We start from the raw sequence: 19,435 nt of genomic DNA, 5'->3' as shown, positions 1-19,435 counted from the left end.
CTATTGGCACACCTTCTCTTTATATAGGTGTGTGTTTTCCTGAAATATTTGAGACTAAGTTACATACTTTACTCCTAAATACTACAGTGTGCTTTTCCTAAGGATGGTGGTATTCTGTTTTATATAACCACAATATAGTGTAACTGTAGTTAATTCAACTTCAGTATTTCAACATTGGTACAGTACTTTTATCCAATCTACCATTGGTATTTTAATTTGTCATTTGACTTAGTAAATGTCCTTTACAATGTTTCCCCCCTCTAGTTCAGTAGTCTCATGTCAAATATAACGATTAATTTTTATGACTCTTTATCCTCCTTTATCCTGGGATGTTTGTCTTTTATAACATTGATCTTTAATCAATGTTTTCATTTTGGGTTATACATTCTCAGCTAGAATATTGCATGGGTGATGTGTCCTTAGTGTATTTCATATGCTCCTAGTCTTTTTTTAATGGTAATGTTATAGTATGTTTTTGTTCAAATCATTTTTTGTAAATTCAGTTGTAAATGTTTAGAAGAAGAATTCAGTGTCCATCATGACTGTGTAAGAACAAACACTTCCTCTTAAAGGAAGATAAGTAGATTAATGCTTTCATTAGGTAAAATCTAATTTGACTATAAGGTTTGAGGTAGTACATTTTAACTTTATTCTTTAGAAAGTTCTTAATCCTATCTAATAATGGACAAACATGGTAATTGACCGTACCATTGCTATGCCTCCTATAGGCTAATCAGCACGATATGCAAATTAACCACCAACAAAGATGGCGGCTAATTTGCATGCCGCAGGCAGGGGGGGATAGCGCAGCCGCCAGCGCGAGAGCCGCCATCCAGGCCCCTGTATGCGACCCCAGAAGCCGCCTGCCTGCCGCCAGTGATTGGATCCAATCCAGGGCTGCAGGCCGGCCCCAGAAGCCCCAGAATCCGGTGATCAGGGGGAGATGGGGGTCCCCTGCCCAGGCCTGACACCCCTGGCAGAGGCGTTAGGCCTGGGCAAGGGGCCGATCCTGCAATCGGAGGGCGATGGAGGTCGACGCGCCTGACACCTCGGTGAAAGGCATCAGGCCTGGGCGGAGGGGCTGAGCTGGCCATCGGAGGGAGATGGGGGTCCCCTGCCCAGGCCTGACACCTCTGGCCGAGGCATCAGGGCTGGGAGAGGGACCGATCAGGTGATCAAAGGGTGATGGGGGTCGACGCCTCTGACCAAGGCGTCAGGCCTGGGCGAGGGGCCGATCTGGTGATCAGAGGGGTCTGGGGGTCCCCTGCCCAGGCCAGACGCCTCTGGCCGAGGCATCAGGGCTGGGCGAGGGTCCGATCTGTTGATCAAAGGGTGATGGGGGTTGACGCCTCTGGTTGAGGCGTCAGGCCTTGGCAAGGGGCCGATCCGGCGATGGGAGGGTGATGGGGTTCACGCCTCTGGCCGAGGTGTCAGGCCTGGGTGAGGGCGGAGTCAGTGATTGGGGGAAGATGGTCCCCTGCCCAGGCCTGAAGCCTGTGCCAGAAGTGTCAGGCCTGGGCTGGAGGGGCCCAGCCGGTGATTGGTGTGAACTATAGAGGAAACACCTTTTCTGACTGCTCATTGGCTAAGCTCCCTGTGTGCCACTGGTAATATTCTTAGTAACTTAGGTAATAAGAATCCAAAAAGGTGATCTAGGGTTTTTCACCACACTCCTGGCGAAAAAAACGAAGGTCCGCTGCTGGAGGGCTAAGAAATGTCATATCCTGCCTTAGCCAGTTTGGCTCAGTGGATAATTCCTTGGCCTGCCGATGGCAGGGTCTGGGTTCAATTCTGACCAAGGGCATGTACCTAGGTTGCAGGCTCCTCCCTGGCTGGGGCCCAGGTCAGGGCTCACGCAGGAGGCAATCAATCAAAGCGTTCCTCTCACTTTTTTTTTTTTTAATATATTTTTTATTGATTACGATATTACATATGTGTCCTTGTCCCCACGTTACCCTCTACCCCCCCACCCCCCCGCTCATGCCCTCACCCCCCCCCGTTGTCCATGTCCATTGATTAGGCCTATATGCTTGCATATAAGTCCTTTGGTTGATCTTTCCCCCGTACCCCCACCCTCCCCTACCTTCCCTCCAAGTCCCGACAGTCCAATCAATGCCTCTCCGTCTCTGGATCAGTCCTTGTTCATCAGCTTATGTTGTTCATTATATTCCACAAATGAGTGAGATCATGTGGTATTTATCCGCTCTCCAATTCCATCCATGCTGTGGCAAATGGTAAGAGTTCCTTTTTCTTCTTCCTCTTCTTAAAGAATACCTTTCAGCATTTCATATAATGCTGGTTTGGTGGTGATGAACTCCTTTAGCTTTTTCTTATCCGTGAAGCTCTTTATCTGACCTTCTATTCTGAATGATAGCTTTGCTGGATAAAGTAATCTTGGTTGCAGGTTCTTGCTATTCATCACTTTGAATATTTCTTGCCACTCTCTTCTGGCCTGCATGGTTTCTGTTGAGAAATCAGCTGACAGTCGTATGGGTACTCCCTTGTAGGTAACTGACTGTCTTTCTCTTGCTGCTTTTAAGATTCTCTCTTTATCTTTTGCTCTTGGCATTTTAATTATGATGTGTCTTGGTGTGGTCCTCTTTGGATTCCTTTTGTTTGGGGTTCTCTGCGCTTCCTGGACTTGTAAGTCCATTTCTTTCACCAGGTAGGGGAAGTTTTCTGTCATTATTTCTTCAAAAAGGTTTTCAATATCTTGCCCTCTCTCTCCTTCTGGTACCCCTATAATTCTGATGTTGGTACGCTTGAAGTTGTCCCAGAGGTTCCTTACACTATCTTCATATTTTTGGAATCTCTTTTCTTTTTTCTTTTTCGGTTGGGTATTTTTTGTTTCTTTGTATTTCAAATCTTTGACTTGATTCTTGGGATCCTCTTGTCTGCTGCTGGATCTCTGTAAATTATTCTTTATTTCAGTCAGTGTATGCTTAATTTCTAGTTGGTCCTTTTTCATGTCCTCCATGGTCTCACTATACTTATTGAGGGATTCATTAAATTTATCGGCGGTTTCCATAAAATTCTTGAAAAACCTTATAAACGTGGCCTTGAACTCTATATCCAATCGTTTGCTTTCCTCCATTTCTGCCATTTGTGACCTGTTTCTTTGTCTCCGCATTTTGGCAGCTTCCCTGTGTTGATAGAGTGGCCCTGCGCGCCAGGTGTCCTGTAGGGCCCAGTAGCTCAGCCTCCCCAGTTACCTGGGGTGGACACTCTTGGTGCCTTGGTTGTTGTGGAATCACTGGGAGGAATTGACCTCCAGGCCAATTGGCTGTGAGAATCAGCTATGTCTAAAGTGGGAGAACTTCTGTGCTGAAGACACCCTTCTGGGGCAAGACTTGCTTCAGTGGGGCTTTGGTGCTCACTGAGTCTGCTCCCTGAGTGTGTCCCTTATGGATCTGAGGAGTTGCAGTCTGGATGGTCCCCCTCTGACCACTGGGTACAGTGGCTCCTGGATCTAAGGAGGTGCTAATTCAGCCTCTGCCTGAGGCCACACAGCAGGAGCCACGAAGAGGCTCATCTGTGAAGCAGTGCAAGCCGCTGCGGGGCCTTGGGCCTTCTCTTGGAAGTTCCGGGTCTGCCTGGCTAGGCTGCAGTTAGGTACATTCACATGCAAAAGCCTCTGCCGCAGCCTGGGTGGGGCGGGGTCTCAGGGAATCAAAGGGCGGATCAAGGAGCTATGGCTGATTCTCCACCCGGAGTCGCGGGTCTCAGTGACCCGCTAATTGCTGCAAGCACCTCTGAGGGAAATCCGCCTTCAAGTTCGCTCGCTGCCGGACAGACCAGCTTCTCCCCGTATGAGTCCTGGGTCCCCAGAGACTTCCCGGAACCGGAGTTCAGAGCAGTCGGGAGTTTGTGATTCAAAAAGACAGCCGCGTCCTCAGGTGCCACTCCCTTTACTCGCGGGAGCGCGAGCCCGCCGTACCTCTGCACTTGTACCTCTGCACTTCACCTCTGTAGCTCCTCCGGCTCTCAGCGTGCTTTTCTTTCCTTCTAGTTGTAGAATTTCCACTCAGCCAGCCTTCCTGTTCTGGATGGTGTTTGCTCTGTCCTTTGCGGTAATTTTCAATTGTTGTGTGAGGCGGCAATTTCCCGGTGTTTACCTATGCCGCCATCTTAGTTTCTCCCCGTTCCTCTCACTTTGATGTTTCTTTCTATCTTTCTCTTTCTCTTCCACAGTCTCTAAAAATCAATGGAAACATATCCTCAGGTGAGGATAAAAAAACTAATAAAGAAATTATTATTATATGAAAGACACATCTTGAAAATGCCTAAAGAAAGTTGACATTTTTTCATGGTGAAGGGACTGGAGTCCATGTTGATGAAAAAACCTTGCTGGCTGCAGTGACTGGCAGTGGCTGCAGCAGCGGGGTGATAGGGCCGGTGCCTTCCCCTGATCAGCCCGATCACCTCCCACAAAGGGAGGCCAGACTGCGGCTCAGGCCCGCTCCCCAAGGGGAGCTCCCAGTATGTGAGAGGGGGCAGGCTGGGCTGAGGGATTTATCCCCCCCCCCACCCCCAGTGCATGAATTTCGTGCACTGGGCCCCTAGTCCTATCTAATAAAAGAGAAACATGGTAATTAGCGTACGTCTGCTACCCTTTCCATTGGCTAATCAGCGAGATATGCAAATTAACTGCCAGCCAAGATGGTGGTCGGCAGCCAGGCAGCTTGAAACTAACATGAGGCTTGCTTGCTTCAGTGACGGAGGAAACCAACATTCCCCGCCTGCCTTGCCGGCCTCTGAGCTTTCAGTTTGAAACATAGTTACAAATATAAAAGCCAAACAAAACCCCAGAAACCTGCTTTCAGCCAGCCGGGATCTCAGAGCTGGAGTTGATACAGTGTTTCGATTATAGAACCCAAACAAACCAGATACCTGCTTTCAGCAACAGAGGCCTCAGAGCTGGAGTCAGAGCTAAAGCTGTCCCAGAATAAAAAAAAAAAAGAAAAAAAGGAGCAGTTGGGAGCTTCAGTCACCCGCCAGCCTGAAAACAGCCCTCAGCCCCTCACCCAGACTGGCCAGGCACCCCAGTGGGGACCCCCACCCTGATCCAGGACACCCTTCAGGGCAAACCAGCCGGCCCCCACCCATGCACCAGGCCCCTGTCCTATATAGTAAAAGGGTAATATGCCTCCCAGCACCAGGATCAGCGGAGCCGCGAGGCCTCCTGGCACCAGGATCAGCGTGACCGGGGGCAGCGCCTGTGTGTGACGGGCTGGGGCCACAACCTCCCAATCCACCCTGCTCTGTTCGTGACAGGGGAAGGCGCCCCAACCCCCTGATCGGCCCTGCTCTGTGTGTGACGGGGCAGTGCCCCAACTCCCCTATCGGCCCTACTCTGAGTGACGGGGGGCTCCCTAACCCCCCGATTGACCCTGCTCTGTGCATGACAGGGTACGGAGCCCCAACCCCCCTGATGGGCGCTGCTCTCTGCGTGACGGGGCAGCGCCCCAACCCCCTGATTGGCCCTGCTCTGTGCGTGACGGGGTGGCGTCGCAACCTCCCCATCGACCCTGCCTTGAGTGTGACGGGGCGGTGCCCCAACCCCCCAATTGGCCCTACCCTGAGCGTGACTGAGGGTGGCATCACAACCTCCCAATCCGCCCTGCTCTGTGCATGACAGGGGGCGGCGCCTCAACTCCCCAATCGGCCCTGCTCTGAGCCCGACCAGGGGCTGCACCTACAGATTGGGCCTGCCCTCTGCCACCCGGAAGCAGGCCTAAGCCAGCAGGTCGTTATCTCCCTAGGGGTCCCAGACTGCGAGAGGGCACAGGCCGGGCTGAGGGGACCCCCCCCCTCCCAAGTGCCGAAATTTTTGTGCACTGGGCCTCTAGTCTATATATATAAAAGCCTAAGTGACTGAATGACCAAACGACCAGTCTCTGTGACACACACTGACCACCAGGGGGTAGACGTTAAACATAGGAGCTGCCCCCTGGTGGTCAATGTGCTCCCACAGCCAATCTCCCAGGCCCCTCCCTCCAACCCCCCCGTTGTCCCCCCGATTGGCCCCGATGGCCAGCCAGGCCAAGGGACCCCACCCATGCACAAATTCGTGCACTGGGCCTCTAGTGTAGTATATTGGCATTCACTCTGCCCTGGGTTGCCAAGGAATATTATCGATATCCTTGTTGAGTTCTGCCAGTCATTCTTGTGAAAGAATAAAATCTGGCATTAGACAGAAAGAAATACACAAAACAGTTATCACAGTTACAAATCTCTCAGATGATAATACCAAATTCAAATTATTTTGTAGTCCGTGTTTGAGTGTGTGCTTGTATTAGTAGAGTTTTAATATGTAAAAAACATGTAAGTTCTAATTATGTTGATTGGAAAGAATATTACAAACTTTTCAACGAAATTATTATGTCTTTATTTTTCGGTTATTTAAGGAATTTGTTGTTACTAAGTAGATAGTTTGAGTAGGAAAATTTCCTAAATACTTTAGTGTATTAGTTTTGGGGTGTGTATGTATAAAAATTCTCAGAAGGTAATGGGTATTTATTTTAAAGAAAATAGCCATTTTGAATATATGAAATTCATTAATTTGACTTTTGCTGAAAACTATTTGTAGTATCAATATTAAGATGATATAATACCCTCTAAGAAGGAACACTAGTTTAGTTTGCAGCTCTGTTGCAAAACATGGTGAATCAAAACTTTTTTAGGGCATGATCTTACACTTAATCTATATGTATTTTCCATTTGGGTTACAAAATTAGGTGAATATAAAATAATTTGAATTCCAAAGTGCCCATTAAACTAGCAGTTGAACTTGATAAATTATTGGATTCATCTGTGACTTATTTCTTCATTAGCTACTGTGCAGGGTATTAGAAGGGAAACAACGTTCTCTCCACATTCCTTTCAGGTTTGCCCCTTGATTTCACAGAGAAGTATACTGCTTAAATTGGTGGTAGTTTAGAGCTGCCCTTTCTGACCCTTGTATACATGTTTCTGAGTTGCCAGAGTACACTAAATCAGCGGTCCCCAACCTTTCGGACCTCACGGACCATCAGTGGTCCGCCGTCCACCGGTTAGCGACCGCTGCACTAAATGGTACCCTGGGGGTGTAGAACATTCAATGTGCCTTTCCAAGTGTCTAACTTAATTCTTGGATATTGAGCTGTAAATATTATTTGATTGACTGTAGTTTTAACAATTGTTTTTATTTATTTTTATTCCTCAGACAAGACATCTGTATAGATTCTTCTTCATCCCTGAAAGAGAACAAGCAACCTGAAGGTCTAGAATTAAAGCAAGGTATGAATCAAGTACTTAATTTTTATATAGCATTTACCTGAAGATTATAAGCACTAATAATACATTTTCAGCTCACCTTATTTTACAGATAGATGACAGAAAAGTTTATTTGATTCAAGATCAAAAGAGTAAAGAATACATCCTTTATTTCATGAGTCCTTCAGCTCCAGAGTGGTTCTGCCTTAGTGATGTGTAGTTACAGAGGCCACCAGAAAGTTGTCGTCTTCAATAGTTTTAATTTGATGATCTCTATTACATATCCTTAGTTGTAGATATCAGAGATATGTTAACTGGTAGCTGTGGTTTGTATGTGGAAAAAGAAATCTTATGGGATAACTTACTCTCTTTTTTTTGCAGAGATGTCTTGTCCTTGTTTACTTTCTTCCTTATTTATTGTTTTCTATAAATCGGTATTTTTTGACATTACCATTTACCAGAAGTAAAGTGGCAATTTGTGGTTTATTTGAGCCAAGTAGATAATAGGGCTAATCTTTTAGATATATATTTTTGTTTGTTTCTTCACATCCTCAATGGGAAAATTGAAAGTAAAAATAAAACTTTATTACTCAAAAATCACATTTTTCCTTTTTTCTGTTAAAAATACTTCAGAGCAGTGATAACCTTTTGCAGCCAAGAGGATTGTAATATTTATGATGTAAGCAACTAATCTTTGATAACTTAGAATAGTTTTTTTAAAAACTTGAGTTATAAAAACTTATTTCATGGAGAGAATCAGGTTATCAATTTATTTAGGCAGAATTTTTTTTAACTGTGGTCTGTTACTAATGCTTAATTAACAAATTGAAAAGGTGTTGGATAATGAATTTTGTGATTCTTTCAATTTATATATAGAGAGAACAAAGCCTAGATATTCTGTAATTCTGACTTATGTACTGTTGAGTTTGTAAATATTTCTGATTGACCTTGAGAATACCATTGCTTTTCAGAAGTCCTCTTTTTGTTAGCCAGACGAAACTATGTCTTTGTATTCTGACTACTACTGAGCACCCCCCACAGACATAAACTCAGATTCATAGTTTTCATTTACATTTATTTGCCATATATAAATAATGCAAAGCACACATCACTTTCATAAAATGTAGTCATAGTCTTATAGCTCTTGCACCATTTATCTGTGTAATTGGACAACATTGCCGTTGCTTTTGCCTTTGTTTTTACTCTGCATCAGATGAGCAGGCAGTGTGGAGGTTAGCTAGACCATCTGTGGAGAGAAGAATGTCATATAAAGGACAGAAAAAAACGAGTGGTCCGGCTGATTCTAGGGAAGAAAGAATGGAGACCTCGTACAAAGTAGCCAGTGCCGCCCTCTAAGGGAAGATGTTTTTCTGCTTCCATGTTCAAGCACCTGGAGTCATTAGAACTCCCTTCCCAGTGTCAACAGCCTGTTTTGCTTTGGTTTTCTTTTGGTAACTTCAGTCATTTGAAACCCAGCCATGGAGACAAAGAGGGAGAGAAAAAGGACTCAGAGTAGCCAGATACCACAAAGCTTTTATGCATAGGAGGTTTTATAGGCCACTTCGGTTCTCACTGAGGCATCAGAACTGTCAAAAACACACGATCATCAGTAAGTGACAGTAAGTAGAGGTGAAAAAACCTTGAGATCAGAGCACATTAGTTCCATTTTGCAATACAGTTCATGTTGTGACCAAATCTGTAGGAAATGGTTAAACTGAATTTCAGCTCTTTTTTAAAGGAAGCAGGGAAATAAGTCTTCTAGAAAAATGTCTACAAAAATGATTAAAATATAAAATGTTTTATTGTGTAATGGGATAAACATAAATTACCTAGACGATTCAATTATGTTGAGCTTGTCCCAGATAAATATTTGTATAGCTGAAATCTGAACCAGCTAATAAGTAACTTGCTTGGAAATAGAAATTCTGGTAGGCTCTATACAGATTATTGCCTTTTTTCTAAATGAATTAATGTGGCCTATTTTTAATATGCAAAACTTTCAAAATTGATTTAATATTTTCTCTAACTTTTTTTGCACAGCTAGCTATTCTTGCTCACAGTGAGCTCAATAAAAACAATATAATGCTTTTTGTGAATGCATTGTCATTTTATTTAACGGTTTGGCTGTTTAAGAAAATTCATTGAAGCTTGCTTACTAAAGTAACCCTTTGTTCAGTAGACCAAAATGTAAAGCAGCATTGAATTTTCCCTTTGCTCTTTGAGAATAAAATAAATCTTACTGTACGACCTATTAATGGTGTATGATGCTGACAGATATTTAAATTACATTTTCATTTTTTTCAGCTTCTAAAATATTCAAATATTGTTAAGTAACTATGAATTACTTAAATTGAAATTGGCATTTCTTTGTTTAGTACTGGTTTTATTGATTTTGTTGATAGGAAATAACATTTATAAAACTGGTTTTGCTAAAGATGGGTATAGATTATACCCTGACTTCTGTCATATTTTAATAAAGAATTAATATCTGAAGATTCACCTTCCATGTGCAAACATTATTGAAATATAAATATAATCTACTGGGGATTGATTGGTATTGTAGTAAAATAGAAATTCTGTTGAGGTTATTTTCCTGAGTCATTCATTTTTAGCAAGAGGGCAGTTGTAGAAGAAACACCAGATATAGTTTTGCTTTTTGTCTTTAGCATAGCTATGTTTGTATACACATGCACATATACATATGCAAGCCTGAGATCTTATATTAATTTCTGGAGGATCTCAAGGCTTGTATTATTGAAAAGATTTTGTTCAGCTTTTAAAATAATAGTGGTTTATATAAATTTCCTAAATTAGTTATTTGTTTTGTCATTAAAATAAAAACTGCTATTTGTTAAAGGTAGAAAATATTTTTAAAATATCAAATCACTGCTAATATTAATGAGTTTTTCTATTTATCTAAATAAACTTGCTTAAGACATTCAGTAATATTAAAATAATGATTTATATTCAAATTGTTGCTGTAAAGTTTACAATTGGGGAATATGAGTAATTTTGAAAATTATTCTCCTTTGTAACTTCAAGAATTAAGCTCTTGTCCTTGGAAGTTGTTAGGGTAAAACTTTTTTTTTTTTTTTTTAATCCTGACCCAAAGATACTTTCCCATTGATTTTTTTTTTTAAGAGAGTGGAAGAGAGGGAGTGAGGGTGGAGAGAGAGAGAGAGAGAAAGAAAAAACAAAAACAAAACATAATTGTGAAAGAGATACATTGATTGGTTGCCTCCTGCATGCACCAGGACCGGAGCATGGTATCCAGCTTGCAACCCACGTGTGTGCCCTTGATTGGGAATCAAACTGGAGACCGTTTGGTATGTGGGCTAACACTATAATCGCTGAACCACATCGGCCAGGGCAGGATACATTTTTTTTTATTATACATGAGAAATACCTGAGTTAAACGTGGGTATTTAGGTTGAAGATAAGTTGAAATCACTTGAAAATATTTGAAGGTCTGCCAAATGGAAGAGTGATTAGGCTTGATCTATATTGCTTTCGAGAATAAAAATAGGGCCAGAAGATAAAGTTATCATTTGAATATTTCAAATAATCACAAGTAACAGAAAATGCAGTGGGCTGCCTTCTGAAATACATTCCTGTTGCTGAAGGTGTTTGAAAACAGGTTATAATAAACGGCCACTTGGTGACACTGTTGTAGAGCTGACTCGAGTAAATGTCTGGCTGTTTGGCCTTGATCTTGAAGTTCTTTTCTAGCTTCAGATTCTGTAAATGCCAGTGCCTAGTGCAGTGTCTTCACTTGGGAAGAGTGCGTAATAACTGGTTTCTTAAATTGTTTAATGGAAGCAGGATGAAATACACAATTTCTTTCTAACTCTGCATTTTGTTATTCTATTAGAGGAAAAGATACTTGATTTAAAATGTCTTTAAATTATATGATGGTTCCTTGGAATGCATACATATGAGTATAATCATAAAAATAAATATGCAACCATATGGCATATAAAATTATCGAAATCAATAAGGCGTGTACTACATCTTATTCTGAATCTTTTACATTAGTTTTCTCAGGCAGAGTTTTGTTGTGCTTATGCTCGGATCTGGCCACTTTTCCTTTTTTATTCAGATAACATTGGTTTTTAACAGCAATTTTCAACCTTTTTCATCTCATGGCACACATATATTAATTACTAAAATTCTGCGGCACACCAAAAAAGATTATATTTTTTCCCTGGTCTCACAGAAGAAAAAGGTATAATTTTCATTTATTCACATTGGACAGCTATTGTTGTGTTGGCTGTTGTCATTTTTTTATTTGACAATCTAAGGGAAAAGAGGTCAGTGCCCCTGACTAAATAGTCAGGTATTGCATGCTTTAAAAATCCTTGCAGCTCACTGATTGAAAATCTCTTGTTTTATAACATTTTGTAAGTTTCAGATATACAGCATTATAATTTGACATATTAGTTTTTTAAAAAAACGTAGTTGCCTCATGCAATTATATTTTGGCCTTCTATTTCATGAGTTAGTGAATTATCTTTGAGAATTATCTTCTTAATAAGAGCTTTAAGAAATTGAAAATTAGACTTTTTAACAGGTTATAAGGAAAAAATGCACCCAGCGGGTGTGGTTCAGTGGTTGAGCATCAGCCCATGAATCAGGAGGTCATGGTTCAATTCCTGGTCAGGGTACATGACTGGATTGCGGGCTCGATCCCCAGTGAGGGGCACTTGCAGGAGGCAGCTGTGTCTCTCTATCGATGTTTCTCTCTATCCCTCTCCCTTCATCTCTCAATTAAAAATTATATATATTTTTAAAAAGGGGGTAAAATAACATTGCCATTGTTTAGTAAAGGTATTAAATATAAAACTACATGAGACCATTTGAATCCTTAAAGTGAGGGATAAATGGAAAAACCCAATTAATTTTCGTTCCTGTTGGTGCTGTTATTGTTGTTCTAAGGTAGTACTGACTAGGGGAGGCAAAACTGAGTAAGTAGAGGGACTAGAATAAAAAGAAATGAATTTGCAGTTTTAATGTTGAATTTTGCTAAAAAGAACTTCACAGCCAATAGCTCAAAGAATAAATACATTTATATAAAATTTAAAAGGTAGAGAAAAATGCTACCAGAGAAACTTTTATTGCTTTGTAAAAGAAGAGAATAAAGATTATCAGCTAATTAAGCAGCATTGGTAGGCCAAGAGTTTTCCATGCCTACCATGTACGTACTGCCGAGTAACTCTCTGGATTGGCAGATGTTTTGTGCTGCGTCTTCCTTTGTATATCTGTATTGCAGGCATGAGCGCTAGAAAGCTGAGGGAGACTGGGAGGAAAGTGTTACAGGGCTGCCTGGTGTTGGAAGCAGAGAAGCATATGTACCACTGGTAAAGTTTGAGTCTAATTTCTTTCTTCCTAACCCTAGTTGCCTCCTTGATCGGCTGTATTCACAGAATGCAGCTTCTCAAAAGGAGTTAACTTCTTTAAAGGATTTCAGACACTGTTCTGGGAAAATGCTGTCCAGTTCGGCAATTGGTGAAGCAAAGAGTGGTGTAACCATCAGTGCAACTTAAGAATTTACATTTCTTTTCTCATTCCTTTGAGCTTTTCACAAGTTATTACCAACAGTAACACCAAATGGGATCATCCCTCCTTTTATTTGATTTTTTTAAAGATTTTTAATTGATTTTTAGAGAGAGAGGAAGGGAGAGAGAGAAACATCAAAGTGAGAGTGAGACATAAATCCTGTCTCCTGAACCACCTTCCTGGGATCGAGCCCACAACCTGGGCATGTGCTCTGACCCAGAATTGAACTGGCAACCTTTAGGGTGCATAGGATGATTCCCAACCAATTGAACTACACTGTCCAGGATCTCCCTGTGTTTTTAAATCTAATTTTTTTCTAACTCTCTGCTTTTTAATTTGTCTCTTTCTATGAGTAGTAGTTAAATGAAAGGGTGAAAATTACATTTTCTGTGTCTGTTAGCCCACACTGTTTTTGTACCCTTTGAAAGCCCCTCTGTTGCAATTAAATATGATACTTTTCTAGATTTAAAAAATAATAATTAAACTGGCAAGGCTTTTAGATGCATAATGCCTTACGTGTTTTGTCAAGAATGAAATTACAAATAATTTGAGTCAGTATTTTGACAGTAGTGTTAATTTTCATGTGTTTTTGTGTTTTTTAATTATACCCATTTTAAACATTCTATTTCATTGGTTCCTAGACATACTCTTAGGGCAGCTGCTTTGGCGGTCACAAACTCCAAACCTTCATCAAATGTTTGGATCCCCTCTGAATCCTCTGCTTTTATCTAGTTCATTGGGAAAAGTACCTTCTTGTGTAGAAGTGCTCCTACCAAAGGAAAGATAGTCAACATTAGGCTTGCAATCAGATTTTGTTATCAGTTCCTGACCCTTTTACACATCCCTCACCATTAGTTTATGATTTAATTAGCAGTTTTGGTTGCCACATCATATTATTGATTTAAGTTGAGCTTACAGATAACAGACTTTAATTTTTTAAAAATTATTATTTCTTTTTTTCCCCCCTTTTTAAAATATATTTTATTGATTTTTTACAGAGAGGAAGGGAGAGGGATAGAGAGTTAGAAACATCGATGAAAGAGAAACATTGATCAGCTGCCTCCTGCACACTCCCCACTGGGGATGTGCCCGCATTCAAGGTACATGCCCTTGACCAGAATCGAACCCGGGACCCTTGAGTCCACAGGCTGATGCTCTATCCACTGAGCCAAACCAGTTAGGGCAATTAATTCCCTTTTAATGGGCATGAATTTCATGCACTGGGCTACTAGTTTATTAATAATAATAATAAAAGATCTGATTGGTAGAGCAGGACTGCGAGAGAGGATTGGGACTGAAGGGTGAAAAAGGCCTGGATGTAGGGAATCTCTGATCATTTTCCATTGCAGTGACAGCAATTTTCTAAATTGCTCAGTGTGATAAAATTTAAAGTTCTGTTTTCAAGCCATTGAGACTTATTATCTAGTTTATGTTGTGGCCAAATAGTGTTACAAAATAAAGTGAGGTGATTGGGCATGATCTCCCCCATGAGTGTGCAGTGCAGAGGGAGTGTGGCGTGGCCCAAGAGAGAGGAAGGGTGAGTGATAGATCACAAATCCAAAGGAAAAATTATTATTTCTTAGTTTTTTGAAATAGCTTTAGAGTGTCTATATACTCACTCACCACCTCTCCTCCCAGTTTCCCTTATGATATCTTGCATTAGTGTGGAAAATTTGTTATAATTGATGAGTCAGTATTAAAACATTGTTATTAACTAAAGTCCGTTTACATTAGGGGTCATTCCCAGGGTTTTATATTCTATGGCTTTTGATAACTCTATAATAACATGTCCCCGCCATTACAGTACCATTAGAGTATCGTTCCTCCTCTTCATCCTTCCCCCGGACTCCTGGCAACCACCCATCTTTTACTGTCTCGTTTTGTCTTTTCTGGATATCATACAGCTAGAATCACAGAGTATGTAGCCTTTTTACAATGGCTTCTTTCACTTGTCAGTGTGCATTTGAGGTTCCTCCATGTCTTTTTGTGATTTGATAGCTCATTTCTTTTGTTGCTAAATAATTTTCCATTGTCTGGATGTACTGCACTTTGTTTATCCGCTGACCTATTGAAGGACATCTTGTTTGCTTCCAAGTCATGAATAAAAGCTGCTACAATCATTTGTAGGCAGGTTTTTGTGTGGACATAATTGTAACTCTGGGTAAATACCAAGTTTAGTTTTGTAAGAAACAGTCAGACTGTCTTTCAACGTGCCACACCATTTTACATTCCCGCCAGCAATGAATGAATTCCTGTTCCAGATTCTTGCTAGCATTTGGTGCTCCATTGTTTTGTATTTTGGCTGTTGTTACAGGTGTGTAATGGTATCTAGTTTTATTTTGTAACACTCTAATGGCATATGATGTTGATTTTCTTCTCATGCTTTGCCATCCATGTATCTTATTTGGTGACTTGTCTCGTCAGATCTTTTCCCTATTTTTAAAGTGGGATGTTTGTTTTATAATTGTTGAGTTTCAAGAGTTCTTCTCTAGTTTGGATTTCATTCCTTTATCAGATGTGTTTTGCAGATATTTTCTCTCAGTTTGTGGCTTGTCTTTTCATTCTCTTATTATTTATTCATATTTACACATACTTTGTAGGTCTATGTATCTTACATATTGTATTTATTCAGGTGGCTTTAAGAGACCTATGCGAAGAAGATATACTCAGCCTGAACCAACATTCTAATCTGTGAAGCTTGTGGTCATTCTGATTCTGTTAAGATCTGGGAGGCAGAATAGAATGTTTAAGTGTATAGATTTTCAAAATATACTCAGGTTTGACTTTGCTTCTGCCATTTTAGTTTTGTGAACGAAGTTACTTAAACTCTCTGCCCCTCAGTTACCTCATTTATGAAATGGGGATAATAATTATGAGTGTCTAAGGGGATTGTCAAGGGCGGGGGGAAAAAAAGGACACATATGTAATACCCTTTGTAATACTTTAAGCAATAAAACAATAAAAAAAAGAAAATAAAAAAAATAATTATGAGTGTCTAATATTATCTTGGCATAAAAGAGTTATAGAGAAGTGCTTAGTAATAGTAAGTGCTCAATAAATATTAGCTCTTGTAATTATTTCTACCATCATTATTGTTGTCATTAACGCTTTCTGCTTCATCCCCTCCGTATCATCTTGACTATCTAATTGGTAAAATTGTTTCTATATTGAATTATAGTCTGCATTTATGTAACTTTTACTTATTGGTCCTTTTGTGTCCTTTGGATTATGAAAAATACCTCTTCTGAATGATGTCTCTTTGACTTTTGAAGCTGATCCCTTCTATTATCAGAATTTCTTCATTGATCAACCTGTTTTGTAAATAAGTTTTCCTTATCATAAGGAAGTTAAGAAAGTTAACATTTTGGGGATCATAACATTTAAAATATATTAGAATTTAAAATATAAATAAATTGAAGGTATAAATGAGCACTCAGAGTTGTAAATGACACCTGGATTTGAGTGATGTCCGAGGCCCAAGGGGCTGAGAGCTATAATCTGCATTTATATTCACTTGTCATCAGTTATAGAAGTTTTATAACAAATGCATTTTAAAAAATTATGGTGTACTAACTTTATTAATTAAAATCCTCTTGATGAAAACGTATTTTATCTTAGAAAATGGCCTTGGGCATTCTCTTTTAATTTATTGGTTTAGAACAAAGTGCTTGAAAAGCATATGAAAAGATTTGGGGTAATTGCAATGTGCATGGGGTCCAGCTTACTAACGATTTTTCCCCTTTTTTTGTAGTTTGTAAAGCAAAGTATTTTAAACTCATTCTAGAGTGGAATTTTGCTTCAATAATCAGCAGTACCCTGTCCCCAAAGGGTTTCCAATGTCAGTTTTCAATGTGTAATGTAGAAGCTTCACTGTGGTGTAAAGTTTTACATATTTTATTTAGGAAAAAAGATCACAGAGCTCCATATGATGGTATAAATTTCCCAATGCTTACATGTTTTAAATTGGATTAAAAATACATTAAAGTTTACATTAAATTATATCTGTTTTCCAAGTGGAGGAGTCAGTGGGATGGGGGATTATAGGATATGTTTGGGACTCCATGGTGGGAGGTGTGGGTCAAAGAAGCCCGTTAAGCATAAATAGAAAGGAAATTTTGACTAAGGCAATCAGATTACATGGTTCTTTCCCACTTTTTTTGTTTGTTACAGGCAAAGGCGAAGATAGTGATGTTCTCAGTATAAATGCAGATGCTTATGACAGCGACATAGAAGGCCCATGCAATGAAGAGGCGGCTGCTCCTGAGGTCCCAGAAAATACAGCCCAGAGTGAAGCTGGTCAGATAGATGATCTGGAGAAAGACATTGAGAAAAGTGTGAATGATATTCTGGGACTGACAGAGTCTAGCCCAAAGGAGCCCAAAGCAGCTTCCCTAACTGTTCCTCCACCAGAAGATGTTCAGCCTTCTGCACAGCAGCTGGAGCTGCTAGAACTTGAGATGAGGGCAAGAGCCATTAAAGCCCTGATGAAAGCTGGTGATATAAAAAAGCCAGCCTAGTTATTTAATTTGAACCTGAATTTTAGGTGTGTTTGAACAAAGCCACATGATATGACTTTGTATCTGAAATTTATTTGGGTCTTACATGATATTTCTCATGTAACCCTTGTTAGATAAACTCAATCTAGACCTAAAATACCTATGGCTATTTTTGTTGATGTTACTTTTATATTATATATGTGTTATTGTTTTATGAGTTTGTGACAAATATTGTTAGATAATTGGATACTTTGTTAGATAAGTATTTTAGCTTGTCTGCAGATTAATATCTGAAAAGCCATTAGCAGAGTCATGGTAATTTTTTTCTTAATTTTTAAATATTTTGGTACCAAGCCTAAAAGCTTAAGAAAAATTGACTAAGCATGTTGCTTTTAAGACCACCTATATTTTGCAATGAAATATTAAATTAGTGCTCCTAGATTTGTTAACAATTTAAGAATTTTAGTTACGCTCATATGCACCTTGAAAAATATGTATTATCTTGAAGATACATACCTTCTATGGTTATGGATTTACTAGTAAAAACCGAGTAACATCTTTTACTGTAAGGCTTAGAGATCTGAAATGTCTGAGAAAAACATATTTAATAAAGAAAAAAAGGATTTAGTGTAAGCCAGTTTTTAATAAAGTAGAGTAGTTGCCCAGCTTTAGTTCTAATAGACAAGCCATTCTGACAGGTGTTTGATTTTTATTGGACACTTTGTTGAAGTGTTTTTCTTCACTAAAAAGGGAACACGTTTTCATTTTCATTCCAAGCTATCGGGAAGAGGAGACTATTTTATCATAGAGATGTTCGTCTGTTGTTCTTGCTTGAAGATCTGATGTGCTATAATTCCATGAATTAAAAATAATAAAGACTCTCACTCTGAATTTGAAGACTTTTGATACTTTTCCAAAAGCAAAATTAATTTCAGGAAGCTTTGATAAGTCGATGTTATAATTAATCTAATTTTGTATAGTTTTTGTAAATAACTAATAGTTATGGATGCATTTTACCCCATCACTAATTGTAGTTGTTTGATACCAAAATACATTTAGGTAGAGACGCTTAACTTAAAATAAATTGTTGTTTTTTTTTCCTAAAATACAAATCTCGAACTGTTGTTTTTATAGTTGCTCACAATTATAATGTATTTTATGTATAAGCCATGCTTTCCAAATATTCTACGAGGATTTTTCTCAGACACTAAACTTTCAGGGATTGTGTTTTATAGCTGGCTTAATTATATATACACTAGAGGCCCGGTGCATGAAATTTTGCATGGGTGCAGTCCCTAGGCCTGGCCGGCCATAGAAGTGCGAGCATCTGGCGTGGGAGGGCAGGTTCCAGCTGACCTCTGGCTTCTGGGCAGCACCTGGGCCCCCGCTCGCACCTGCCTTGGCCTTGCGCCGCCCACTCACCTGCTCCACCATCCTGCCGTGGTCCTGCTCTCGTCGGGGCCTGTCGGGGCCAGCAGCGCCTCCACTACCGCCTGCTGCCAGCACCGCATTGCCAACGCCCGCCATGTTCCTCACTGCCCCAGCAGTCGAACTCCTGGTCTCCTGGTCGAACGACCGCCTGAGGGAACAATTTACATATTAGGCTTTTATTATATAGGATTTTAGAAGGTGACTTATAGAAATAGGGAGTATTTATGGAACATTGGAGTTGCAGTTATAAATTCTTTTTGTTGTTCCTAAACAACAAATAACTTTGTCATGTTTTTTTTCTCCCTGAATCTTTCTGATGAAGCGGAGGCCTGCATCATTTGAAAAGCTTCTCTTAGGCTGGTAAATGTGAATATGGTTTAAGTAGTGGTTTAAATATGGTTTCTTGTAGTTAACTGCTTTAAGAAAAAAAAAAGCATTGATTATAGTAACATTTTCTGTCAACTTACACTAAAAGTTAAAATGGTAAAATACTGCATAATAAACTGTAATGCTGCTACTAATTATAAAATGCAGTTGATGATGTGCGTGATTAAACCTATGGGAGTAGGAAAAGGTCTGAGTGTTGTGTAGCTGATTGAAGTCACCACCTTCAGCGTTATGTGTGCTCTAGTCAGCGTGCAGGCGGGTTAGAGGACATTTGAGTAGAGTTGGTATGTGTGAGGTGGAATGAGCTGAGC

General features: G+C 40.1%; 1 protein-coding gene across 2 annotated transcripts in view; it reads left to right on the top strand.

Moving 5' to 3' along the window:
• Window positions 1-18,418, top strand: part of CAAP1 (caspase activity and apoptosis inhibitor 1) — a 33,512-nt gene extending 15,094 nt beyond the window's left edge. For both annotated transcript variants that reach the window (XM_036331286.1, XM_036331287.1), the window contains exons 5-6: window positions 7,205-7,278; window positions 16,981-18,418. In XM_036331286.1, coding sequence (XP_036187179.1) covers window positions 7,205-7,278; window positions 16,981-17,327 — 421 coding nt within the window. In that variant the 3' untranslated portion in view covers window positions 17,328-18,418. The remainder of the gene's footprint in view (window positions 1-7,204; window positions 7,279-16,980) is intronic.
• The last annotated feature ends 1,017 nt before the right edge of the window (window positions 18,419-19,435 follow it).

This window comes from Myotis myotis, unplaced genomic scaffold (assembly GCF_014108235.1).
Source record: "Myotis myotis isolate mMyoMyo1 unplaced genomic scaffold, mMyoMyo1.p scaffold_m19_p_12, whole genome shotgun sequence".
In the NCBI taxonomy this organism is placed as follows: Eukaryota; Metazoa; Chordata; class Mammalia; order Chiroptera; family Vespertilionidae; genus Myotis; species Myotis myotis.
Note: the sequence above shows the minus strand (reverse complement) of the source record. Positions and strands in the feature narration are given on the sequence as shown.